The 26,906-nt window shown below is 38.8% G+C and overlaps 1 protein-coding gene across 2 annotated transcripts; it reads right to left on the reverse strand.

The window, feature by feature from the left end:
- Positions 1 to 375: 375 nt before the first annotated feature.
- Positions 376 to 26,760, reverse strand: SENP2 (SUMO specific peptidase 2). 2 transcript variants are annotated; one of them, XM_081955625.1, is made up of 17 exons: positions 26,629 to 26,760; positions 24,530 to 24,585; positions 22,730 to 22,839; positions 21,898 to 21,973; positions 21,202 to 21,277; positions 19,763 to 19,919; positions 17,781 to 17,884; positions 17,129 to 17,196; positions 13,222 to 13,267; positions 9,196 to 9,253; positions 7,561 to 7,725; positions 7,124 to 7,255; positions 6,111 to 6,314; positions 5,934 to 6,013; positions 5,626 to 5,710; positions 3,151 to 3,246; positions 376 to 1,237 (listed from the first exon to the last, which is right to left on the reverse strand). In XM_081955625.1, exons 1-17 carry the CDS (start codon positions 26,736 to 26,738, stop codon positions 1,175 to 1,177), a joined length of 1,686 nt encoding a protein of 561 aa, XP_081811751.1. In that variant the 5' UTR covers positions 26,739 to 26,760; the 3' UTR covers positions 376 to 1,174. The 2 variants fall into 2 exon arrangements, with proteins under 2 accessions (XP_081811751.1, XP_081811752.1); XM_081955626.1 differs by lacking the exon at positions 26,629 to 26,760 and adding an exon at positions 25,972 to 26,620.
- Positions 26,761 to 26,906: the final 146 nt, after the last annotated feature.

Genomic DNA, 26,906 nt, shown 5'->3' on the forward strand with positions numbered 1-26,906 from the left:
ATGCAGCAATAATTATGGTTTGTTACTTTACAAAAAGGTGGTTGTGATTAGGCTTTGAAAACAATATATAAAGGGCCCGCAATTATTTGTTATAGCATAATTCCATGATAAGCTGTTTGTTAAAAGAAAGCTTCCTTTATGTGGCATGAGAACATGGGTTTTTCTGTGCCTCCGCTCTAAAGTGAGTAGCCTAACATTGTGCACAATCTTAACATTTAGCCTAAAAAGCTTGACAGTAATGAAGGAATTAAGATTGTCATTATGAAAAAGAAAATCATTAATCTTGCTATTCCCTCATCCATATTACATTGCAGCATATAATAATAATTGAAAAACTTATTTCAGTTATAAACAGAAAAGGCAATGAAAGTCGTATCATTTTTATTAGATGTTTATTTCCATTTTAGTTAACCTATCTTGAAATTCCAACACATATCCAATACAAGAATGCAAATAAATAGTCTCATACAACATTTTAATTTTTAAATAAAGAACAATTCCCACCTAGGGTTTTTACAATGGATTTGTTACAAATCAAACAGAATTTTCCATTTTTCAGCATCACTAAGATCCAGTTATATGAAAATATAAACTCAGGAACATACTATGAGTAAGCACACTCCTTTCACTGCCTGCAAAATACAGTCGTAGATTCCAGACTAAATGCCCCAAACAGAAGTATACAATAAAACTTCAAAAATAAAACTCAAAAAGCATGCTTTTTGCTTATAATCAAAGAGCAAGTCCAAATTGTATTTTGATTTGAGTAGATTAATTAAAATTAATGGGACAAATCACCTACAACTACAATTGCATTACTTATAAGCCATATAAGTTTGAATCCAATCAGCACTGAAACCATAGACAATCTGGCATTCTTTGGAAAATCGCAATGTATTTCTTTTTCCTACCACATAGGTCATATTCATCCCAAAACTACTTAAAAATACTCTGCCAAATTCCTGCCTGCTGCCATATTTTTTTCTCCTTGGAAGGAAAACTTCAAGAAAGAAAGCTTCAAGGAAAAGCTTCTATTATTCTTCTGGATAATTCCCATCTGTAGAAATGGAGCATAGCCAAGAGAGTATTTTGAACCTTTGCCTTTAAATGGGTGCAAGTCAATTGTATAACCGGACGGTGTTTTATGCTCATGAACCATAACAGAGGTCTGGCATCATAGCAACCGCTGATGAAGAATCTCCCATGCCATTTTCTTCCGATAATAAGGCATGTGAAACTGAAAAAAAGATACTGTGTTACCATAGTTGATACTTCCATGTAGCAAGCATGCTGTCCATTTCATTTTTACTTTCCTTAATAACAAATATTCTCTCAGTAACTGACAAAGCGTACATGCATATAAAAGCCAAAATAAAATAAACATTAAAAATGAGAATCACTAGCCCAGGATATAGAGTACAAAAGACAGAAAATAGCTATTTGAGATAAAACCAGTAAAGCTCCAAGTCTATAATTTGTTGTGTCTAAATTGTTAAGTATCTAGAAGAAATTATTTGCCTGTGTTGAAATATGGGCATTAAGCAAGTCTCCTTTGGAGAGTGCATTCATAGAAGGCATAACCCAGCTTAGAAATCCCTCCCTGATGTTCATTCACTCTAGCTCAGTGATGGCTAACCTTTTCGACACCGAGTGCCCAAACCAGGACATGTGCCAGAGCATTGGAAACCGAAAGACAAGCTGGTTGGTGCACCCACGCGTACTGGTCACCTGGTTTTTAGGTTTCCATGCGTGCCATAGGTTTGCCATCAGGGCTCTAGATAGACATTAGGAAGAGACAGTCATTTCGATATTGGCCTCAAGTCAATATCTAAACGTCAAAGCCATATTTGCATAGCCTGGAAAAGACTGGAAGCCAGGGCAACCATTAAGGTACTGGCATCTCATGGTTGTATCAATCAATACCGGTTCAAAAAAGGTCCCTCTATTCTAGCCTCTGAAGATCCCAAGCTCTTTTCAGGAGGTACCCTTACATACAACATATTACAACAATCCAACCAGAAAATGGGTTTGTTCCCTCTATCTAGATATGGGCTGCAACAGGTATATTAACAAAAACCGAGTTTCTAATCACTGAGGCAACTTGTGCCTTCAGTGACAACATAGAATCCAGGAATAATCCAAGCTGCACATTTGAATTTTGGAGGAAATTTAACTTCAACTAGGCAAAGTTAAATTAAGCTTTAGTTTTTAGCCCTCATCTAACCTGTTAACTTGCTCAACACAGGCCACCTTCTGCCCACTCAGATTAAATAAAACAGATACCAATTACATACCAATAATGTGACCAGCGGCATAGTGTCTAGTAGGTATTTGCCAATATGAACACATTACATTTGTGCTCTTGGACTTTCACTGACTTCCATTTTAATTCTTGTATGCCATTCAAAGTGCTCATTTTCCCTTCAGAGCCTTACAAAGTTTGGTACTGAAGTCTCTCAAGGGCATTCTCCACTCAATTTCAACTTGCTGACTACAAAGCTCTCAAGTAAATCTATTAGTGGTCCCTCTTCTCTGAGAGACTAGGAGGCCACTGTTTTTATGTGGTGGTGCTGAATGCTATGGAATAGCCTGCTGTCTGAAATCTGATCAGTTTCCACTTTGTTAGGCTTCCGGGAATTATTAAAAACAGCACTTTTTAAGACTTACAGATGTGGCCTATTATTTTTACTGCTTTTTAATTGCCCGTTTTATAATTTTATTCATGTTTTAATTACTCGTTATGTAAAATCATTTACACTGTACACATTTTATTAAGATTGTAACTCAGTAAAAGTTCCATGATTGCAACATATTTAAAAAAAACAACTAATAGCTGATTCAGGGTATTATGTTTACTGGTATCAAAAACTTAGTGAAATCCAAACGAGCCAATTAGGTGGTATTTGCCATCTCCTTACATAAGGGAAGCCAAAATAGTTTCTGTCTAAAGTCTAATCCAAAGATGAATCCAAACAATCAGTTTCATCTAAAACATTTTGAAAGTAATTAACAATTCCAAGCTTGAGCATCTTACTCAATGGGATAATAATAATCAGCCTACTGTTTCCACCACAGCACTAATAACAAATAAATACCTATCTCAAGAGATAGAGAAGCACAAAAATTGTTTTCTAAAGTATTTCAACTCACCTGGGTAAATGCAATGGGTTTATCCCTAGAGACAAAGTCTGCAAATTTGCAAGTAAACATTCCACAATCACTGCCATTTAACTGCTGCGGAATTTCCTAAGATTGAGAAAAGGGAATATACAGGAAAGCCTATTAACTTCTTCTTGTTTTATTTAAATTACAGATCACTGAAACCCAAGAGGTTATAATACAGCAATTCTATAGCAACTACACAGGCATCTAAATTGATTGCTCATTTTCAGAAAATTTAGATAACAATCAGTACTTTAAGGCACAGGAAATTCCTAAAGATGCACCATCTAAGATATGCTTATTTATGCATTCAAATTTACAGGCCACCTACATCATGAAAAAGTAATTTTGGGAGTTGTACAATAAACTTTAAAAACAATTAATATATAAAAACAATTATTATTAAAAAGATGAAAAAACCAAGTCTAAAAGAGAATAACAGATGTTAATAACCATGGAATCACTTCAATATCTCATTGGTCTCCTGGGATCTCCGGGCCTGATGGCATAACCAGATTTTGAGGGACTTTTGGAAAATCAACAGGGATAGAGCCAGCTCATTTCAGGGGGAAGGGGAATTTCCATAAAGCAAGTGGCACTCGCCAAATAGAGCTCCCATACAGGGCCCATAAGCAGGCCTCTTCTGCTGAATCTGGTGGGATATTCAGGGAGAGATAGTCCCTCAGATAACCCAACCCATGCTATGAAGGGCTTTAAAAGTCAAAACTAGCACCTTTAATTGGACCCAGAAAGGAATTGGTAACTAATGCAGCACATGGAGCAGAGGTGTAACTTGTACCGCTCTAGAAATTCACATAATTGCCCCACATTGCTGCATATTGCACCAGCTGAAGCTTCCAGATACTCTCAAAGGTAGCTCCATGAAGATGGCATTACAGTAATCCAATTGGGAGGTGGACTAGCGCATGAGTGGTTGAGAGCAGAGCCTCCGATCTTGGAATTGGTGTAAATAGCACACAATATGAAGTTGTACAAAGGCTTTCTGTCAGGTCCGAAAAGCCACATCCGCACCTGAAAGTTCAGATTAACTTGGTTTTTTTTGCTACAAGCCTATCTACAAGAATCTTCTCAACAGTCAGCATCTGGTTAGAGTTAGATAAGGATGAATGGTATTTGAGGGGGGTTAGTTCACTTATGTAACAACCAGTGGTGGGTTCCGGATTCCGTTCCAACCGTACTGCCCCGTTGTCAGCCACATGGATGCGCGCAGCGCGCACGCATGCATCATACTTGCCTGCAACGCTTCCGCAAGCCTCCACAACACTCCAGCTGCTCGGCGGAGCATTGCGCAGGTGCCACACACGCCATGCGCTGCGCGGAAGCGCCAAAGGCTTAAAGCACAGGTAAGGAGCTCGGGTGGGCCCTCCAGAGCACCATACCGGAACGGTACCCGTGCTCCGGGCAGGCTCCAGTACGCCTGTACTGGGGCGTACCGCCTGCAACCCACCACTGGTAACAACTCTAAGCTGATCCCTCTTTTAATTCCTCCCCCTGGCTCTGCCAGTCTGTCTCCTACACATTTTGTTCCCATGACTGATACCTGCTCTTCAAGCATGATTCCCGAATCCAGGAAGACTACGAGATTATACATGGGATCTCTTTGGGACAATGCAATCCCATCCAGCAGCAAAAATAGAATAAACCTGGAAGTGACAAGTCCTCAAATCCCAAGCCACTTAGTCTTTCCAGAATTTAGCTGAAGTCTGTTTTCCCCAATCCAGATTCTCATAGCCTCCAGGCGAGATAAAATGTGCACAGCAACACTTAATTTGTCAGAGGCTGAGATGAATAATTGGGAATCCTCAGGGTACTGATGACACCTCACCCCATGGTGACAGATGAGCTCACCCAGCAACTTCCTATAGATGTTGATGGACAGAGCATCAAACCCTGAAACACCTGACACAGTATGAGCCGAAGGTGAGATCTCTCCCCTCTGCCTGCATCATCAATGACTGGAATAAAACTTGATGTTTTAGAAACTTTCACCTAATACAAGACATTTTATTTTTAATAAACAAGCATAGGTTTAGGCTGGAGATTCAGGAACAGCACACATATCCATTTAATTAGGACTTCACTGCATCTATATTTTACACTTACATCAGATCTAGATTTAATAATCCTGGTTAAGTATCTGTGATTCAGTAAATCAGACCAGAACACCTTCTCTTACCCAACACATCTTCCCATACCTCTGAAGTGCTTTAATTATGTGTTGTTTTTTAAACCACAGACCCATTTTATATGCAATAAGGAAGCTGTGGTTTGAAGAAGCCACAGCTGAAGTACTGAAATCAGTATATAAGGGAAATTGGGTGTGAGTGCACACTAAAACATTTATTCCTAAATTAATACTTGAATCTTGTTGAAACAACCATTTTAGAAGTTTAGAACTTAAGATGCACAGTAAAAATGGAGAGAAAAAGCAGTTGCACATACATGAGGTTTCATACTGTAAAGTGTCCAAGACGAAACATTAATATCCTGGTTTTTCTTTGCTTTACTTTCCTCTTGCAGATATTGTCTGTTCAATAAAATCATAACAAACAGTGATTACATTTTCCCGAAGAATTAAGATCATCACTCAGGGGTAATAAGTTTTGCATGGTGTATTTTTCATACATAAATAGTGAAAAAAAATAATCCACCCAAAGTTTATAGCAGTCAACAGAAGTAATGGTTCATTTTACCAATCTTATAGAAAAAGTAAAAAGGGATATTTTTCATACTACTAGATATCTACTTACAACAATCTCCGGCAGATCCTGATGCCATTTTGTCCCATTGAATCAAAATATTTGATAGTTTTTCTCCTCAAATCTATAACCTACAACAAAGTGAAGATTTTAGTAGAATCTGGCAGGCAACCATCACATTATATCCTCACCACCCAAAGAATTCCAGAAAAGCCAAAATGTATTTACCACCAATGCCCAATGTAGCCTGATATGAATAGGCACCAAGATTATGTCATGCTGGAATAAGTCAACTTCTTTGGTCCATCTTTTCACTGCATTATAACCCATAGAACTTAGCTTGGAATAGAAGAAAGTACTGAAAGCGTAAAGTGCTGGAAATCTTTGCATTTTATTTCTCTCAACCAGAAGATTCATATAGAAATTAATGACCTATAATCAAAGAGAAGAGACAAGATAAGAGGAGGAAATAGACATACATAAATACACATCTACTATTTCAAATGTACTAATAAAATGCAATTAATTCTCAGGGCTATTTTTATAGATATTCCCACAAAGCCTTTAGTGGAATATTTCTATTCTTGAAAAATAGCCCTGCTTTTTTATTAGTACACTTGAAATAGTGTACAGACAGTCCTCATTTAATGACTGCCTTGTATAGCGATCATTTACAATTATACAGTGAGAAAAAGTAACTTGTGACCAATCCTCACATTTATAACCTTCACAGGCCTGTAAAGAAAAATTGGAGTAAAATCAGAAGCTGCAGCTTCACTTAATGACCAAGTTACTGATTTCGACTGTAGTCGCTATATTAGAACTTCCTGTAAGACATACAAAGGGCTCAGGAAGTTACAATTCAATAAGGCAAAAAAGGGGCCTAAGCCAGTCCAGAGGCCAATTCTAGTTCCCACCTGCCCTGAATAAGATGTGATGAAACAAGCTTTAAAAACCATCACATTTTCCTTATGGAGGAAAAGATGCACACTGGACAAACTGTCATGAAGCAGATGAAGTGGCACTGCCCTGCCTTTCCACCTGTCTCTTCTGAGGGAAATTAAAAGCAGAAAGGGACTGAGATGACTTCACTCAACATTTTGCAAGCCAGAAATACTGGTCTGCTGGGCAATTTAGGCCTCTAGATCAGAAGCTTTCCAACCCTGTGATAGGGCGCTATAGTTGTTTTTACAACAAAGGACTAATAAAACTTTAGGTACTAATGAGTAAAATCCTTTTACCACATCGTTGAGCCACTGTTGGTTTCTTAACGTTTGAATGTCTCTTCGCGTAATATTCAGCTTGAAGGCGCTAGTCAAAATTTCATCATCTTGACCATAGCTCAGAGCATTTGCTATCTCTTTTTCCATACCCTGGAAGAACATTTTATACTATGAAGGTCACAAACAGTTAATATTAAAACTAAACTTAGTCATTTTGAAGAAGTGAAGCGAGGGTAGAAACAACGTATTCAGGTTGTTTTATCTTGTAAAGAAAAAAGTGAACACAAATATCTTATTTCTAACATACTTTAAAATTGAAAATAACAGTTTCCGTAGTATCTAATTTGAATTATTATTTCTTGAAATAAGTTACATTCCTATACTGGGGACAATAAAGACAGATTACAGACATATCTGGAACTAATTTCAGGTAAACTTAGTCCTTTAATGCCTACCTTTGTAAACTCAGGGAGGCACTCCGTAGCCTTTTCCAAACTCAGATACGTTTCTCTTATTTCAACCAGAGAACGTCTTCTGCATGATGATTCTTTCTGGACAAGGCTTAATCTAAGCGATACTTCTTCTGATAGATCATTTCCCACCAAAGGCTGCATAGACCTCTGTAAAGAAAATGGAAAAAAGAAACTGCCAAAACAAAGTCTGCAACTAAATTGTTCATGGAAAGGAATCCTTTAAAAGACAAAAGAATCCCATCAAAAGCTTCTTTACAAAACAACAAATTAAGAAATCTCCTTCCAATCAGATGGGCAGGAAAAAAGGACATAACATTATGCCAGATATTTAAATCTTAATTTATCAAGATTGACAAATGGTTCAAGAAGGCAGTATTCACAAAAGTTACCCAAATGTGGCTAAGAGATTTTAAACAATAAACCCACCCTCCCTCCCTGAGATTATCCCAACCCATCTTTGAGATAATGAGTGTGCTACCGGGCCCCTTCACGAAACATTGTGATCTTGCAGGGCTAGGAAAATGTGTGACATCTCCATCACAGACCCTGCCCTCTGGAACAGCATCTCCCTCAGAGATATGGACAGTGTGCTCTTTCCTGAGGTGTGGGAAGAGTTTTAAGATCTGGGGTTTGTGGAAGCACTGTTGTAGTTTTTTGTTGTTATGGTTGTTTAGCCAGAGTTGTCCTTATGTTTTAAACTGTTTTTCAGATTTTGTAAGTGGCCCAGAATCTGTTCAAGTACCCTGTTTTCCTGAAAATAAGACCTCCCCAGATAATAAGCCTCATCGGGCTTTTGAGCGCATGCGCTAAAATAAGCCCTCCCCCAAAAATAAGCCCTCCACAAACATATTGCAACACAGCAGCAGCCATGAGGTGACCACGCTCGCCACATCCTGCATCTCAAAAATAATAAGACCTCCCCGAAAATAAGGCCAAGCGCTTATTTCGGGGGTCAAAAGAAAATAAGACTGTGTCTTATTTTCGGGGAAACACGGTAGGTGGCCGTAACAATTTAAAGACATTAAAAAAAATGGAACTCTACCATTATAGGGTATAATAATATAATCTTAAAAGCTTAACAGAGGTTTTCTCTCTCTCTCTCTCTTCTCTTATGCCAAATAGAATCAAGCTAGGGCAATCTGGAATTTTTTCCTTGTTCCATCCCCTCTATTTGGGCTAAGCTAATATTTAGATAACGGTAATTGAATCCCGTCTTCAAGGCCATCTCTACACAATTCTACACAACAAATAGCTTTCTTTATACTTTATACTTAAACTAGGATCCTTGTGGGGGATCCTCTTTAGGATTTTCTTCAAGTTAGTAATTTTAATTTGGAAATCTTTTATCTCATCCCATTATATAGACGACCACTAAAGCAGAAGAAAGACCAGGCTGAGAAAACCCAGAGGCATTCTAGCAGGGGATATTTGAGATTGCAAATTATTATTGTTAGGAAAAAGATTGAAAAGAAAAAGTTAAGATTCTGAGGTGCAAGGAAAAATAATACTTGATTGAAAATTTTCAGAAGACCAGCCTGAATGGTATTTGAAAATTAATGATGGCATTAATAAAATTTAAAAGAAAAAAAAAGTGTCATAATAAAGAGTGCATCTCACCTCTTTTTTCTGTTCGAACACCTTTTCATGTTCTGTTGTTCTTTTTGCTATTATTGATCTGATAGAAACATGGAGACAAAAGAGGTTACTGGGAGTATTACAAAAGTAGAAAGAAACACTTCTATTATCGGTAAGAATTTTACAAGCATTTTACAAGCATCTGCTAAACTAATGTAGTCCTTCAGAATAACCCTGTAAATGTCAATTATAGTGGAATACAAAGAATGAAGCAGAACTAAATTATACATTCTTCAGTGGCTCATCCTTTAACACAAAATTTTTATTGCTGAAGTATTAGAAAATCACCACCATATAAAAGAGGATCTAGGATTAAAAGTTTGGCTCAATATTTAAAATCTGTAAATGTTAAGTAGTACAGTGATCAGAGAAACCGTGTTAGCATGTTAGAATTATCTATGATTCTGCAACTCTAGGCTCTATAAATTGGATGAGACTTTCATCTATTCTAGATGAGACTTTCATCTATTCATCAAACTCGATTTCATTGAGGGCCACCTCGGGGTTGTGTTTGATCTGCGGGACCAGGGTATGTGGTCAGGTTGGTTGTGGCCAGCTCAACATCACTCGTGTCAGAGGTGCCTGTGGTGGCCTGAGCACTCTACAAGTGAAAACGGGCTCCCGAGCTTCATTTTCAGCTGCGACGGCATCCTGCAACCCTCTGCCAATGAAAACAGAGCTCAGGAGGTCCACCTGCAGCCCTTGCAAGCTCAGTTTTCGGCTGTGATGGCCTCCTACAACCCTCTGCCAACAAAAATGAAGCTCGGTAGATCCGTCCACAGTCCTCCATTTTTTCTGGGAGAAGCACTGTGGGCCGATCCTTTGCTGCTTCCAGGGCGGTCCCACAGGCCAGATCTATGTACCCTATGGGCCAGATCTGGCCCCCAGGCCTTGAGTTTGACACCCCTGATCTAGACTATCTATATTTGTAACCAGAAGAGATTCTGATTAAAAACCAAAACACAATACCATGTCATGATCTACTGAATACATTATGCCAATACTCATTTTCTTTGAGTCTGCTCTTCATGACACAGGTTTGTGGAAGTGAATGATGTCTTGATCCAGAGAGACTCTCAAAATTTGAAAAATAGTTGTCAATGCTTATCAGAATAGGAGGCGTACAAAATTGCCATCAATGGTCAAACAGAAAAATGGAAAAAACGTACACTATGATTAATTCCCAATAATAGTTGTCCAACAAAATTCACCACAAGAGCAAGGTGTATAATATTCCAAAAGTCTACAAAGAATGCAGGGTAACAGCGAAGGATCTACAGCGAAGGATCTATTCCTCTGTAGTCGAATGACAGAAGTCATAAATTTATCATACCCAAAATACTGAACAAAGGTAATCCCAAATGTGCTTTTTCAAGCGGCAACTGGACTTTCTGGTTTTTCTTTGAGAACAAAAATAAAGTTTACAGGAGGATATCAAGGACGAAATTACTATATCAGAAAGCACATCCCTGCCCATCTTAAATTTGAGAGTTTTGCAACAAAAAAATCAATTCTGTAATGTGGTTAGATCAGTTGAAAGTAGAAGTTTTATGCATTAAAGAGAAACATGGCGTTAAGAGAGAATCAAATCTTGCATTAACTTAACTCTAGCTCTGGAGCATAGCAGTGGCAATGGTATGGTTTGCAGCTGCTTTGCAGCCTCGGGATGCAGACTCCTTGCTCTCATTGAGGGAACAATATAATTTACTAGCCAATTCTACTGGAGGATGTCAGGGTATCTGCCTGTGAATTGAATTTTAAATGAATTGGGCTCAAGCCACGCAACAATGATCCTAAACAGAGCAAGTATATTTATAATAGAAGGGCTAAAGTAGAAAAAATATGTATTTTGAAATGGATGAAAAAAGCCCTGGACTTAATCAAACAGAACCTCATGGCATAATCAGAAGCAAACAGTTCATGCAAGAGAGCCCAAAGATATCAATAGGTTAAAGCAATTCTGTAAGAAAGATTGAGCCAAAATAAATATTTGCATGTTCATGTACAGGTCTGATTATCAAGGACTGAAAATGCTATCTAGACCTGCGCCAGTCCGCTTTCCGGCCCGGCCACAGCACGGAGACGGCTTTGGTCGCGTTGGTGGATGATCTCTGGAGGGCCAGAGATGGGGGTTGCTCCTCCATCCTGGTCCTATTAGATCTCTCGGCTGCTTTTGATACCATCGACCATGGTATCCTATTGCGCCGTCTAGAGGGGTTGGGGGTGAGGGGTACCGTTTTGCGGTGGTTCTCCTCCTACCTCTCTGGCCGAGCACAATGTGTGCTGACGGGAGGGCAGAGGTCGACCCTGAGGCCGCTCACTTGTGGGGTGCTGCAGGGGTCAGTCCTCTTGCCTCTCCTGTTCAACACATATATGAAGCCACTGGGTGAGATCATCCGCGGTTTTGGGGTTGAGTACCATCTGTACGCTGACGATTCTCAGCTGTACATATCTACCCCGAACCACCCCAACGAGGCCGTCGAAATGATGTCCCAGTGCCTGGAGGCCGTACAGGTCTGGATGGGCAGTAACAGACTCAAACTCAACCCCTCCAAGACGGAGTGGCTGTAGTTACCGGCGCCCCGGTTCAACCAGTGGGTTCCATCACTGGCCATCGGGGGCGAACAGCTGGCCCCCGTGGAGCGGGCGCGCAATTTGGGCGTCCTCCTGGATGCCCAGCTGTCAATGGATGACCATGTGACGGCCGTGGCAAGGGGGGGCGTTCCACCAGGTTCGCTTGGTGCGCCAATCACTGGTGACGTCCCGACTGGACTATTGCAATGCTCTCTACATGGGGCTTCCCTTGAGATGCACCCGAAGGCTGCAGTTGGTCCAGAACGCGGCCGCGCGGGCAATTATGGGAGGTACCAGATACTCCCATGTAACACCTCTCCTGCACGGGCTGCACTGGCTACCTGTGGCTTTTCGGGTGCGTTTCAAGGTGTTGACTATCATCTTTAAAGCGCTCCATGGCACAGGACCTAGCTACCTGCGGGATCGCATCCTGCCCCATACATCCCTGCGGCCAATTCGCTCTCACAGGGAGGGACTCCTCCGGGTGCCGTCCACTAGGCAGTGCCAGCAGGCGACGCCCAGGAGTAGGGCCTTCTCTGTGATGGGCCCGACCCTCTGGAATGACCTCCCCCCCGACATTAGAATAACGACCAATCTCCGCTCCTTCCGTAAGAAACTTAAGACCCACCTGTTTAACTTAGCCGGCCTGGCCTAACTGTAGCTTTTGTGTCCCTCTAGCCTATATTTTAAATTTTAAATGTTTAGGGATAGATTTTTTAGGTTGTTTTAATTTTTAACCATAACTGTACAGCCTATCATATAATTTGTTTTAATGGGTATTTATAATTATCTAAGTTTGTATATTGTTTTATTGTGGTCTGTACACCGCCCCGAGTCCCTTTGGGGAGAGGGGGCGGTCTGTAAATTAAATTAATTAAATTAATTAAATTAAGTTATATGGAACCAATGCTATCAAAGAAAGTGCCACCAGTTATTTAATCTAAAACTTTATATACTTTTTTTTCTAATAAAGATAATGGGTTCACCAAAGTTGTAACACAGAACATTGTTTTCGTGCTTTTGTTTAACCAGAATATCTTTATCTATTAACAGAATTCAGGTAAAGCTCAGATCTCAATGTTAAGTCACAGTACTAAGGACATGTCTAGAGTTTAAAAATATCAAATTACTGTGTCTTTCACTGGAAAACTTCCAGAACAGCATTATCAAATGAAATGTTTAAAAAATATACTACATCCACTATATTTTCAAAATATAGAAAAATATCAAGGAATTTTTCATTTTAATTTGTCTCTTCAAATTGTATGTTTTGTAATTCTGTACTAAAGCTAATATGTAACACCCATTATGACACCTGATGCTAAAGGGCATTACTCCTGAGAAAAATAGAAAAACGAAACCTGAGGCAAATATTTCCCAGGTTCTAATCTTTTCTTAAAACCACAAATTATAAACCAATGAACTTTCACTTACCTGCTCATATCATTTTTAGAGCCCAAGTGACCAAAGTTTTTGATTCCTTAAAGAAAGGATATAATAAAGGTAACTCAGTTGCTCTCCCTACACATTGATACAGATGTATTTTTTCAGTTCTTAGTAATTAGCATAGAAAAGAAAGCTTTTTACAGAAGAATTCAGTTATTGATGCAAACCAAAAATTCCCTATAAATAGGAAGCAATTTTAATTTGTTTGATTTGCTGATAATGAAAACACCCTGCTGAAAAAAAGAATAGGCAGGAGGTACAAATGATTTCAGATACTATTGTTGAAAACCTGGGATGCTTGAAGATCAGGCCTTGCTGAAAAGGGCTGTTTAGTCAGAAACAAGACTTTTCTTTCAAGCCCATTTTCCTTTTGCCTCATTTCCATCTACTATTAGCTTCTTTTTAGTGAAGCCACCGCCTACCTTTCCCTTGTTTCTATTAAGTTTTTTTTCTTTTTCTGTTGCTTCGACTAAAATGAGTGTGAGATCAATTTGTGCATATAATGATCGTTACCTATAGATGAGAGATCAATTACGTTTGTTGTGACATCTTATAGGTCAGTGATGGCGAACCTAAGGCACGTGTGCCACAGATGGCACGCGGAGCCATTTGTCAGGGCACGCGAGGGTAGTTTTAAGCATTCCGAAGGCTTCAGGGACCTTCCGGAAGCTTCCCTGACGCCTTCAGAGTGCTCAAAACGACCCTCCGAGCAAACCGGAAGTCATTTCCGGTTTGCTCGGAGGGTCGTTTTAAGCGCTCTGAAGGCTTCAGGGAAGCCTCCGGATGGTCCCTGAAGCCTCTGGAGGGCCTCCGGTGGGAGCGGGGGAGGCTCTTTTCGCCCTCCCCAGGCTCCTATAAAGCCTTTGGAGCCTGGGGAGGGCGAAAAAAGCATGTAAAAAGGGGGGGGAGTGCCTGTTGTGTGCGCATGAGCACTGGGGGGTGGTCGCGCATTGCATTATGGGTGTGGCACGCCCGCACACAACTCCCCTGCGCTCCCCCCATTTGTGGCACGCGAGCCAAAAAAGGTTTGCCATCGCTGTTATAGGCCTTTATTCTTTTTGGATAATGGTTTCTGATATATACACATATACAAAAGTGCATAAACTTGTATGACAGCTGTGCATTAATATTAAAAATTGCTCAGAATTAAATTTTATATTTTTGAAATAGTACTACAATAGCACTTTTTCAGACTAACACATTTTTAAAGGCATATTCCTTTGTGAACTACACAACTTTAGATGCAACAAAATTTACTGAAGCTTATGGCTGTCAATAAAATTCGTTCGAAAAGGTCCCACCAGGTTCCTTTTAATTTTCAGCCAACATAGACTAGCATGGCTCTCTTCTACAAAATATTACCAAGAAATTGAAATCGTACCTTTTAGGGGGGGGGAAGTATTTACCAAAACAGGAACTTACTTAAATAATCAAGGTTAACTAGACATCAAAATCTTTTTGCCAATAAAACTTCTCAAATATTTTATTCAAATATTTTATTTTAAGAATAAAGTAACATTTGAGAGCCAGTGGGCACATTTTAGATTTTGACAACACATTAGAATGGCAAATATGGTCCCACTTTGTTATTTCGTTTGATTTATAACCTGCTTTATGTCTAAGAGACGAAGAGTAGTATATATAATGCACCCTCCTCTTTTTGCTTCTTAGAACAACCACCCAATAAGGTAGGTCAGATTGAGAGGGAATAACTGCTCAAAGTCACCCAGTGAGCTTTCCTTTCCAGGGAGGACTAGAAACTGTGTCTCCCTGCTCCTATTCCAATCCCATCTTCATATTAGGTTTCATGAAAAAGCAAACTAATGAGCATCCTTTCCACTACTCTGTCTAGCTCACATATAGCTAAGTACCCTTAGGTGTGTGTGTGTGTGGTGCAGCAAAGTTTGGGTACATTAGAGGTATGGCATGGGTCAGGGAGGGTGCACCAGGGGCGTGTCAGTGGTTGGCCTGATCATAGCATGGAAGATTACAAATTGTGATCTTGTAAACACCAGGCACTGCAACCGGTCATTAAGTCCAAACCTGTGGCCAAGTGCCCACATCACGATCATATGACCATAGGGTGCTAGCATGGCTGGTATTCTAAGGACCGTTCATAATCACCATTCATCAGCACCACCGTAATTGAATTAATGATTTTAGGTTGAGAACTACCTGTGTTGTCATTAACAGTTCCTTTTTTTAATTAAAGGAATAAAAAAAAATCAGATGAAGCATAAACCTGCTGAGAGTCAAAAGTGATGTCTATAGGCAGCAATATAAGAATCATCTTGCTTACTTCAAATAAAAATTAATATACTTCCTTTCTTATTCCTTTGCAAAGAAAAGGTAATAAACTTCAAAGCTAGTTCCTTACAGTACTAGCAGGTCAGATTCAAAGTGAAAAGGATACCATAAAGGAGGCAATGTCAGACCACATGTATTTTTACTAGGAAAACTGCATGGTTGTGTCAATGAAGTTATTGGGAATTGAGCTTGACATGAAGGAAATATTCCTTTTTAAAGAAAGTTTAGATGACGTCTGATACTATTATAATGCAGTAGGAGTTAGGCAGTGGTGGGTTCCTGCCGGATCGCACCGGATCGCGCGCTCCCTTTCGGCGCTAAACCCGGAAGTGCGGTCTTGCCCCGCCCCTGGCGACGCGACGACGCTTGCCTGCGCTCCACCAGCTCGGCTGGGAACGGAGACATTTCCTCAGCGGAGCGGAGCGCCTGAAAGGGACGCAGGGTCAGACTGCCAGGCTGCCACCACTCCACCGAAGACATTGCTGAGCAGAGAAACGTCTCCGTTCCCAGCCGAGCTGGTGGAGCGCAGGCAAGCGTCGTCAGGGGCGGGGCCAGAACGTACTTCCGGGTTTAGCGCCGAAAGGGAGCGCGCGATCCGGTGCGATCCGGCAGGAACCCACCACTGGAGTTAGGCAATGTTTTGATTTTATTTGGAAAAGGTATTGGAATACATCAAAGTACCTCCCACTCAGCAACTATTCAATCCTGAAAAAATGCAGCTCTTTTAATGAGTTGCAGAAAGATGCTGGATCCACACACATGCTTTCCAAAACACTTTTTCCAAACTGAACCTGCCTTGTGATTAAGTTAAGAGGAATAGTTAAGATGACAGAAGTTTAAATGTAGAAATGGAAAATTTTAAGATGGAATATACCAGTGTGGGGTAGTATTTGAGCAGCCGATTATGGGTTTAAATCCTCACTAAATGGCTGGGCAAGAGACTGCCTTTCAACCCCACCTTCTTCATTTGTTAACAATTGTGTGAAAAAATTAAAGAATGAATTGCATTGTCAGTTCTTGAAGAAAAGATAGCATTAAAAAATCTAACAAATAAGTTAATTTAGATGAACTGTTGAGATCATGCGGACTAGGTAATTAATGTTATCCCGATTAAATAGTATATCTTAATCCACTGGACAGATAACTTTAAGATAATAACTCATTTTAATCTACTCAAATATAGCAATCAAAGTAAATGCTTATTGTAAGGCTTCTGACAGAAGTTTAAGGGTGAAAATACTGTAGAAGGATTAAAGATACAAACACTGGAAATCATTTTTATAAACTAACAAAAGCAAGTGACAGACCTTGAATTATAACATATAGAATGTTTACCAGAATGAAATGTCATGACAAGGTTGTAAGTAAAAAAAATACTGACAACTAAAGTACAAAGGTGAATATGCCATTCACCTTGTAATTATATTTCAACCAGAGTACACATTATCAGGTGTTTTTATTATACTTTAATCTCTTTTTTCACTTATAGTAACTATGCATTTTTTAAAAGATTCCAACCCTTCCTTTAATATCCCACTTAGACTAACTTATTTCGCTGTCATATAATTTTTTCACTATTATTACTTACCATTTCTTGGCATTTCAGATGGAGGGATGAGATCAAACTTTAAGGATCCAGTGGCATAATCTTGGACACTTTATTCAATGCATTCAAAAGAACAAACAAGTAATGTTTTGTTAAGTAAAAAAGCTTTGACAGTAAAGCATGGCATTGAATTTAATCTATATATTGCATATTGTATATCAACGTATTTAATACTGTAATTTATTAATTAATAGAGTTATACAGTAAATATTCCATAGTTTTGAAAGATTAAAAACCTTTATATAGATAACAAATAATATTTCACATTTTAACGGGTTAATATCACATGTAATAATTGCAAAACAAGTCTGGATTTATAACAGCTTTAAATTTAGCTTAGAAACACACATCTGCACTTCAGATATCACTTCTAGAAACAGGTTAAATATAATCCTGACTTGTTTTTCCATATTATGAAGGGAGAAGTGTAATGGTAAAACAGGACCCCTAGTGGACATTCTAATTCATTAAGTCTTGATTTAAGCTTAGAGTGGAATATGAAAGCAACCAATACTACTGCATCATATACTTTAGGATGGGATTTCCAATTCACAATATCCAGCCAAAATTCCAATTGCTTTTCCAGTTTATTTCATTACCTCACTTTAAATATTACTTTTTTGCAAAAACTTACTCATGGTATTTTGCTACTGCACCAGAAGAGTGAATTTTAAGACTCTTTTCTTTTTCTTGCTTAAGTAATTCTTTGTATTTCTCTTGCTCCAGTCTTTGAACTCCCTAGGATAAAACAAGTATTACGATTATGTTTAAGAGCATAATAAACATAATATTTAAAATTCATGTTTTAAGTGTGCCCTTTGGTACTATGCTTGATATTTCATTCTATAAAACAGGAGAAATCATTTTATCTATTTCCTACCCACTAATGTCAATGCAGGAATCAGGCAACTGGATTGCTAGACCCTCCAGCCTCAAGCTGATGTTTTTGAATGTAGGTCTCCCTGTGCAAGACATGACTGTGGATGGGAGGCCAAACCAGCATGTGTTTCTGACATTTAGTTAGATGAATGAAAGCTCCTCCTTCCTGAGATTCCTTCAGCAAAGTTCTGTACTTGGCATCAGCCCCAACTCCGAGGCAGAGGATTGCCATGTATCTGAAGACCCTTGGCATTGTGGTAAACACTATTCTGCAGGCTTAGCAGATGTGATCTTAGGATTGTGAGGCAGGGCCAAAGAGGCAGACTGAGGTTGCTGCAATTCTACTGCTTCTCCAACTACACGACAGTATCTCTTCCCAAGCTGTTTGATCTTATTGTAGGGAGTGCTTATGGATTTTGTCAGACTATTGATACTGGCAATTTTAATCTCCTCCTGGATTTGAAGAAAGCTCAAAAACTTTGGACAGTCGCAACAACTATGTCATCACTGGCCAGCCTACTTTTCTAGCTACCTATTAGATCTGGCCTTTTTCCAGCAGCAGATGAGATAGGATTGGACTTTCTAGTGATCTTTACTTTCTCTCCTAACTAGAGCCACCAGACTCAGCAAGGAGGAAAGACTTGCTCCGATGGTTCACTTCAGAAGCCTTATGGATCTGCAGTGGTTTCAGACACTATTTGGGGTTTCCCGAGAAATCTGGAGGACATCTATGTTGAATCCTGCTTTAATCTATTGGAACACAGAGGCAACCAGGCCATCAGACAGGACTATCTTTAAGCAGCTTCTCTCCAGCCACTGATCCTGTGCAGGTCCTTGGTTTTCCAAAGAGCTCTAGGAAATTAAGCAGGCAAAGAGATAAAGGCATTGGGGCTGAATTACTCTTTTATTGAATATAGAGAATATCACTCAACTGCCCTAATTAGAATGTCCTGGGCCCTTTAAAGGGAAGGATGGGTGTACCTGCATTAGTGTGTTTGTGCACATATGTATACAAAAAAGCACACATGCAAAAGATGAAATTGGACTATTTCCTTAAATAAGCATCCTAGTATTACTATTGCCAACATAAATATTCACTATTAGGCATGAACAGAATGTCAGCAGCTTCTCCCAAAGATCCAAACAACTGAATCACTTGGAACATACACCGCGCCCCCATCAGTTACAAAAATGAATGACCCAAAATCACACTTACAAAAGTGAGAGGCTAAAGGCAAAGGCAAACAAAGTACTTTGTCATGGTAAGAAATATTCAGGGGTGATATCCAGCAGGTTCTGACAGGTTCTGAAAACCAGTAGCAGAAATTTTGAGTACTTTGGAGAACCGACAAATGCCACCTCTGGCTGGCCCCAGAGTGGGCTGGGAATGGAGATTTTGCAGTATCCTTCCCCAGCCATGCCCACCAAGCCACTCCCACAGAGCCCGTAGTAAAAAAAAAAATGAATTTCACCACTGGAAATATTCGTTTGCTTGGACTTGAGGTAGAAGTGTCTTGACTTCAATCAAAATTCTACATAGGATAAGTATTACATATATTCTTCCAATTCTTAGGCCGAACATAGAAACTATAAATCTTAATATAGCTCAATCGGTTTAAAATACATTCTGCCTGAAAGAAACTGCTTTCACATCACTGAATCAAGCACCATATTCAAATATTTTGTAGTGCTATAAAAGATGATTTAAAATACAAGTTTATATATCTGTGGACTTGCCTCTTCCACAGTATAATGAGGTTTCCTTAGATACCTTCCAGTCTCTAAAGCAGAAGCTTCTAATGAATGTCTGCGAGTACTATGTCCCCATGGCCGCAAATCCTCTTGAAGCACATTATGATTTTTCTTATGAGAGTTTTTGAAACTAAAGTCATCTCTGGTAGAAGAAATCATATAAAAATTAAGTACACTGCTGAAATTTGCATTTCTATTTGGATAACAACATGTCATTTTGAAAAGGCATATATTTGAGGATTACTAAAGAAGAATAATTCTTATTTATATTATTTCAGTCACAATAATTCAAACTACTGTTATTTTGCACATTAAAATATGCCGGAGTAAGTATAATTAATTATAGCCCATTTTTCACAAATTTCCCCTGATTATTCAATTGTTTTCCCTAAGTTCACATAATGCTTCATGGCCAAATGTATAGAGTTGATGTTGAACTCTATACAATTTAGAAACAATTTTTCTGTAGTATTTTATCTACATCCATAAATGAAAACTGCTTGTAAGAAAGGTTTATGTCTCATGTACAATGCCCAACAAAGAATATTTTGTAAGAATATGCATTAATTCTCCTTGCATTCAAAATTGAGGCTGAGGATAAAGCCAGATTGGTGACCTAGTGGTTAAGGCACCAGGCTAGAAAGCAGGAGACTGTGAGTCCAAGCCCTGTCTTAGCCATCAAAGCAAATGGGAGGTCTTTGGGCTGATCACTCTCTCAACTCAAACCACCCCATAGAATTGTTGCTCTGTGTGTGTGTGTGTGTGGTGTGTGTATGTGTGCATTCTTATAATAATAATAATAATAATAATAATAATAATAATAATAATAATAATAATAATAATAATAATAATAATAATAATAATAATAATAAAGATATGATGAATATGGTGGTGAATGTATCCAGTACATTTGTGTGCGTGTATGTGTGCGTATAAGCAAAAGACCGCATCTTGACAAATGGCTATCTAATATCTTTAAAACCTCCCGTAATGGAGCACCCACAATTTCTAAAGGTGTCGTTTCACTGAATAACTGTTTTTAAGGAAATTTGTCCTAAATTCTAGGTTGATTCTCTCTTTATTAAGCTTCCATCCATTATTCCTTGTCTTGCCCTCAGAATGCTTTGGAGAATTGGTTTACCCCTTCTCTCTGTGACAGCCCCTTAAATATTGGAAGAATACTACCATGTCACCCCTAGTTCTTCTCTTCATCAGATTAGACATTCCCAGCCCTCCGAAGTCGCTTCCAACTCGTGTTATTTGATATTTTGTAATATGGCCCATTTTTGTAGAATGCTAAGTTCATCACTAGTTATTTATGTTAGAGTAGACAGAGAAAAAACTCTAAAGGGGAGTACTATAATGGCCAAATGTTCTTAGAATTTCATTCTCTGTTGGCCAACATAGCAAATTAAAGGTTTTACCTCATGTAAGTCACAGGAATACGAGAGTCAGATGCTACATCTGGATGAATACAGGTACCATAACTTGCTTTTTTATCTATGGGAAAGATAGTAAGATTCATCGCAACTAATTCCATAGACAACACTCATCGTTTTTATCTTATATGGCTCTACTCCAAAGAATTATTCAAGTCTGTCGTATCAAAGACATAGCAAAACTCATTGTCATAGGCAGATATATTGGCTAGGAATGATTGTATGATGCAGTCCACTGAGTCTGCCAACAATAAGGAAACTGCAGCATTCTAGAACACTTTTCATCAACTGATCTAAATACAAACAATACAAAAGATACATAATACAGCATGGAAGAATAAGAAAAGCTCAATATATACAAAGCACATATGGGAAGGAAATGGTAAAAGAAATGCCCATAACTATTTAAGAACATTCAGTGTAGACCCAATACCTATAAGCAATGGCCTACCATGCGTAAGAGTAAATTACATCTTAGTGCAAGTAAAATCAATAGCACAAACTAATTTAAAGGAATTATAACATGAGCTTCTTCTTAATCAAAATCAGCATCAATATTTTTTTAAATTTATAAGCTATATGAGAGTTAAGTACTTCACCAAACACAAAAATAATCGCAACTATTGTAAAGGTAAATGAATGTAAAGGACTGAAATATAGCCACAGTATCTATTGACTTACCAATGTTACACATCTGCATCCCACAGTTAGGTTGCATCTGCTTGTCAGCCAAGGCATCAGAAGCATTTGAAAGAAACTTGAAAATATTTGCATTAGTGTTACTCCAGTTATGTCAAATAAACAAAGGCCCTCAGCCACAAAATCTAGATGGTCTTAAAGTATATAGGTACCATTAATAGTGCCATCAGGGACTTTTCCCTTTAAGATCCACTAATTCATTCCCTAGAAGAATAACATACTTGCTTTACCTAAAAAGATAGACCAGTACTCTCTGAGCTACCACCAAAAGCTGTAAAAGAGCCTGGCATTACATATGGAAGAATGTTGCTTTCCTGTTCATCTCTTAACAATGAAAGCTTTTCCCCACTCACTAGCACTCATTTCTCCTGCATTCATTCAGCAGCTCTATAGTTAGTCTTAAGGACCAGCAAGAAAAGTACTTGTTTGCTTTGCCTTTTTCTGAAGAAACAAGAGGAAACCAAAGAAGATATCCTTGTTCAGAGTTTGCTTTGCTGCTTGTGAAATAAGGCAGAGGTAGTTAAGACAGTAATGCTAAGACTGAGGACACAAGGCTGACATCAATTCCCAAATACAGAAGTTCACTTGGTGACTTTGGGCCTCTATTTCTCAGCCAAACTATTTTTACTGGGACGAACTGGAGAAAATATATATGTTGCTTGAATAGCTTCCAACTTCTGGAAATGATATATTCCATTCTCTCTCTATTTAATCATGTTACTATTCCAGAAGACAAAAGATTACAAACCCAAGGATTTAATTTGCAAACAAAATACTTGCAATTTATTATTATCTCCTCAAAAGGCACACAAACCTCTTTTGTAGTTTCAGCATATTGATCTCCAACTTGAAGATATCTAGCTGTTAATTGGGATGGTAGCTTAATCAGACTGGCAATTCCTTGAGTTAGTATACCAAAAATATCTGGAAAAAGTTTAAAGTATTAAGATTACAGTCAGAAATGCTGATCTTTGAAGCAAAACAACATCATATTTATAAATGAAAGGACTCTTGAGTTCACTTGATTCAACTCTGGCAAATGTAAAAATAACATCTGGAATAAAATTCATGCAATATGAATTTTGTTCCAAATATTATTTTTACATTTGCCAAAATTCATGTGATAGGTTCTAGCAATGTCTGCAGCAAACTTTGAGACTCAAAAACACATAGGGTGATATCATTGACTTGTCTTACTGTACTAAAGGATGTATCTGCTATGACAGCATTTTGCATTTTCCTATTTATAAACAATGTATTGTGTTAAGAGATACAGTTATTAAAACACTTTTCCTTCCTGTTCTTTTATTGTAACATTCTACAATCTATTGAAACAACTAAGGTTTAGGGGAAAGGTTTTGTTTCCTATTAGTAGAGATCACTCAAGGTGTATCTTGGTTCAAATATGATATTCTCTCCGACTGAGATACACCTTGTGGGATCCAGAAGAAGGGCCTTCTCCATGGTGGCTCCCTCTCTCTGGAACATCATTCTCCCAGAGATTAGAATGGCCCCCACTCTAATACTCTTCTGGAAGGCACTGAAGACCGGTTCTGCCAGCGGGCCTGGGGAACCCAGAGTGGGAGGGAGCCCATTAAATGGCTCGTGTGATCTGTTGTTGATGGTGCGGGGGGTGGGAGCTGATTTTGTTATATTGTACTATATTAATTTATTTGATTCTTTTTGTTATTTTTTATTGTTTTGAATATGGTTTTATATTCTGTAAGCTGCCTTGAGTTGCAATGGGTGAATAGGCGGCAATATATATTCAATAAATAAATAAGTATTCATATATATATCACCAGATTCCCAAAATGATCCAAAACACTGAAGTGATTATTATCTTTTTTTATTAGATCCACCTCACCTGCAGTTATACAAAAGAAATCATGTGGGAATCTTCAAAAAATCATTATAAAATTAAATCATGAGCACCTGATACTGCTGCTTATGGTTAAAAATCCTTCAATAAGGATTTGGACAAGCAGATACTTGCCTATTTTAGAACAGGCTTGTCTTTGCCTTTTCCTCATTTTTCTTGAAATACTTCTACTTGCACCAATTTTACACTTCCAATCTGATGTTCTTCAGAGGGTACCTTTTTATTATATATTGCTTTACAGTAATTCAATATTTTATTCCCCTTCTTCCATTTCCATATACCGGATAAGACCACCTCTCCATATGGACATTATTTTTTAATAAAGTTGCTTTTTGTTCTAATTAAATTATGCATCAATTTTCTATAATTGTATAACAAAGTTTTTTACGTGCAGCAAAGCAGCCTTTTATTGCTTATGACTTTAGAGATTAATAAATTAGTTGTTTCGAGTTCAAAACTGGTTACGTATTTCCAAAAGCATTGAAACAGCATTGTTTTGAACTTGAAACATTTCTAAGAAGATTTCATAGTTCTAAAACTAAGCAATAAATTTAATGAGTTGAACATTATTCCTTTTAATTCAAAACATTTTTCAAAATTGTTAATTATCACAATTTACTCTTGAAATATATATATATTAAACCTCTCTGAACAAGGAAGAATAAAATCCTTTCAAATACTTAGGAAGTTATATTTTAGTCATGACAAACCACCACAGAAAGTAGACATTACCAAGTTTTTGTCTTTTTGCTTGCTCCTGATCAGGCTCTTCTACATAGGATTGGGAACTAAAGAGAAAAAAATGTACTTAATGAACAGTAGTGCTGACTAAAGAACTAGTTCACCCAACTATAAATTAAAGGCTCATATTATTGTTTAAAATTCTCTACATCAATAACTGGGACATTATATGATCTGTGATATTCATAAAAATAATTCATTAATACTCTGCAGCAAAAAGAATCATATGAATGTTTAAATCACATTAAAAATGACTTTTTCCAAAATATTTGCTGAGATCGGCAATAATAATAATAATAATAATAATAATAATAATAATAATAATAATAATAAAAAATATTTATTTCTTAGCCGCACCCTCTCCCGAAGGATTCGGGGCGGCGTACAACAAAACATAGGAAATAAATATATCGACATACATATAACAAAACATATACCAAGACATATATACGACATATACAAGGAGGAGGTGAACTGATAGATAAAAACAAGTAAAAACACAATGTTTAAAAACCCCTAAATAAATTGAATGCAATTAAAATACCCCAAATAAAAAACCCGTCAGGAGCGATATAGTTGGATCAAAGTTGAGCCAGGCCAGCAACTTGAAAAAGGTGGGTCTTGGGAGTTGAAAAAGATCCTGGGAGTTGAAATGCTCTAATTCAGGAGTGTCAAACTCACGTCGTCACGGTGGCATCCCATGACGTATTGGGACATTTTTCCCCTTCACTAAACCAGGTGTGGGTGTGGCCAGCGCATGATGCATCCAGCCTATGGGCCGGGAGTTTGACAGCCCTGTTCTAATCTGTCTCTCTTTCATTAATTCGCATTTCCCTGTAAGTTAACTCTGGGTAGTTTACATATGAAACAAAAAGAAAGGTATAATATACTTCTCTGTGTGGCTCCCTTCCTTTGGACTATTATCCCTGCAGATATTAGGCTGGGCCTCACTTTGACACTCTTTTGCAATGCCCTGAAAACCTGGTTTTGCCAATAGGCCTGGGAAACCCAGAATAAGATGGAGCCCATCAAGCCCATTTGACTGAATGTCACCAAGGGGATTGGGACTTACTGTTGTTATTCTTTTAATATTGGGTTTTTTATTATTTGTAAGCCACCCAGCATCTCCGTGAGTCATATAAATCCTCTAAATAAACAAATGAATATTATAATATTAAAACTTGCAGATTAAAATTTTAAAAGCTATATAAAATCCAAAATTAAGAGACGGTGAAGAGGTCCTCTTACCCCTGTTAAATACCTCCAGTGGTGAGCGCCCCAAGCCACGTTTTAATACCCTTCCAGGAGGCCAAAATGATGGGAGCAATTCTCGGATGGTGGAATGTGCTACAGGGATGAGGCCATCCTGCATCCACATAAACATAATGTCTTCCCCCCCCCTCACCTCCACCTCATCCCAATTTTAATCTTACCTCGGTTCAGTAACTCTGTGCATTTGACGAAGTGAGTTTCAGCTTATAAACATGCACACCTTTTAATAAAATATTGTTAGCTGGAGAAGGTGCTACCAGACCCTCTGTTTGGGGACCTCATCATCCAGCCACAATTTTCCTAATTCTGTGAACCCATCCCAGAAGAAGGAATCAGTAAGGATCTAAGAGCCACTTTGGTCTAGTGGTGAAAGCTAGAAACCAGGAGGCTGGCAGGTGTAGTAGCCCCCGCCTCAGGCATCCAAGCCAGCTGGGTGACTTTGGAGGAGGGGGAGAAGGAACATTAGGTATTTTCGCCACCTTGAATTATTTATACAATTAAGAATGGCGGGATAAACATTAATAATTGCAAAACAAAGCTATGAGGGACAAAAGCGAGTGTCAGTCGAGAGAAAGGGAAGACCACCCAGGAAGTCACGGCTGAAGGAAGCTGACGTGACGCCCACTTTAACCCCAGCTCGGGCTCTCATGCAGGCGTTCAAATCCTTCCCCGCATCCGTTGAGTCTCTCTCGACTCATGCCGAATTTTCGGGGCAGCATCACGGAAGTATTTTGCCTCTCTTTCCTCCTCTTTCCGGGAAGCTTTCCGACTGCCCAGACTAGCCTGCAGCAGCCCCGAGAGGGACGTCGCGCTCTCACCTGCGATACCGTCTCTTCCGCGGTCGAGGTAAAGAAGGCTCCACATCCCGGTGACAAGAGGAAGGCGACGATACCCAAGACCGCAGAGTCTCACAGATCCACTTGTACATAGGCCCCAGCCTCCACGGCCAGGCCGGAAATGCGTCACAGGCGGCGCGTACTCAATAATGGAAGCCCTTCCCTCATCCCCGAGATGAAGAGAGGCCCTTTTTGAAGCATTCCTCTCGGCCCCGCGCAGTTGGGGGTAGCTCGACCCACGTGTGGCCTCGTTCTGGCAG

The sequence above is a fragment of the Natrix helvetica genome, assembly GCF_964273705.1.
Source record: "Natrix helvetica genome assembly, chromosome: 5".
Lineage (NCBI taxonomy): Eukaryota > Metazoa > Chordata > Lepidosauria > Squamata > Natricidae > Natrix > Natrix helvetica.

Excerpts from the sequence above, each read along its gene's own strand:
- SENP2 (XM_081955625.1), bottom strand. The coding sequence starts at position 26,738 with ATGTACAAGTGGATCTGTGAGACTCTGCGGTCTTGGGTATCGTCGCCT. Across the intron at positions 7,256-7,560 it reads GCCTCCCTGAGTTTACAAAG|GGTATGGAAAAAGAGATAGC; the intron begins GTAGGCATTAAA and ends ATGTTCTTCCAG. Across the intron at positions 3,247-5,625 it reads TTTACAGTATGAAACCTCAT|GAAATTCCGCAGCAGTTAAA; the intron begins GTATGTGCAACT and ends TCTCAATCTTAG.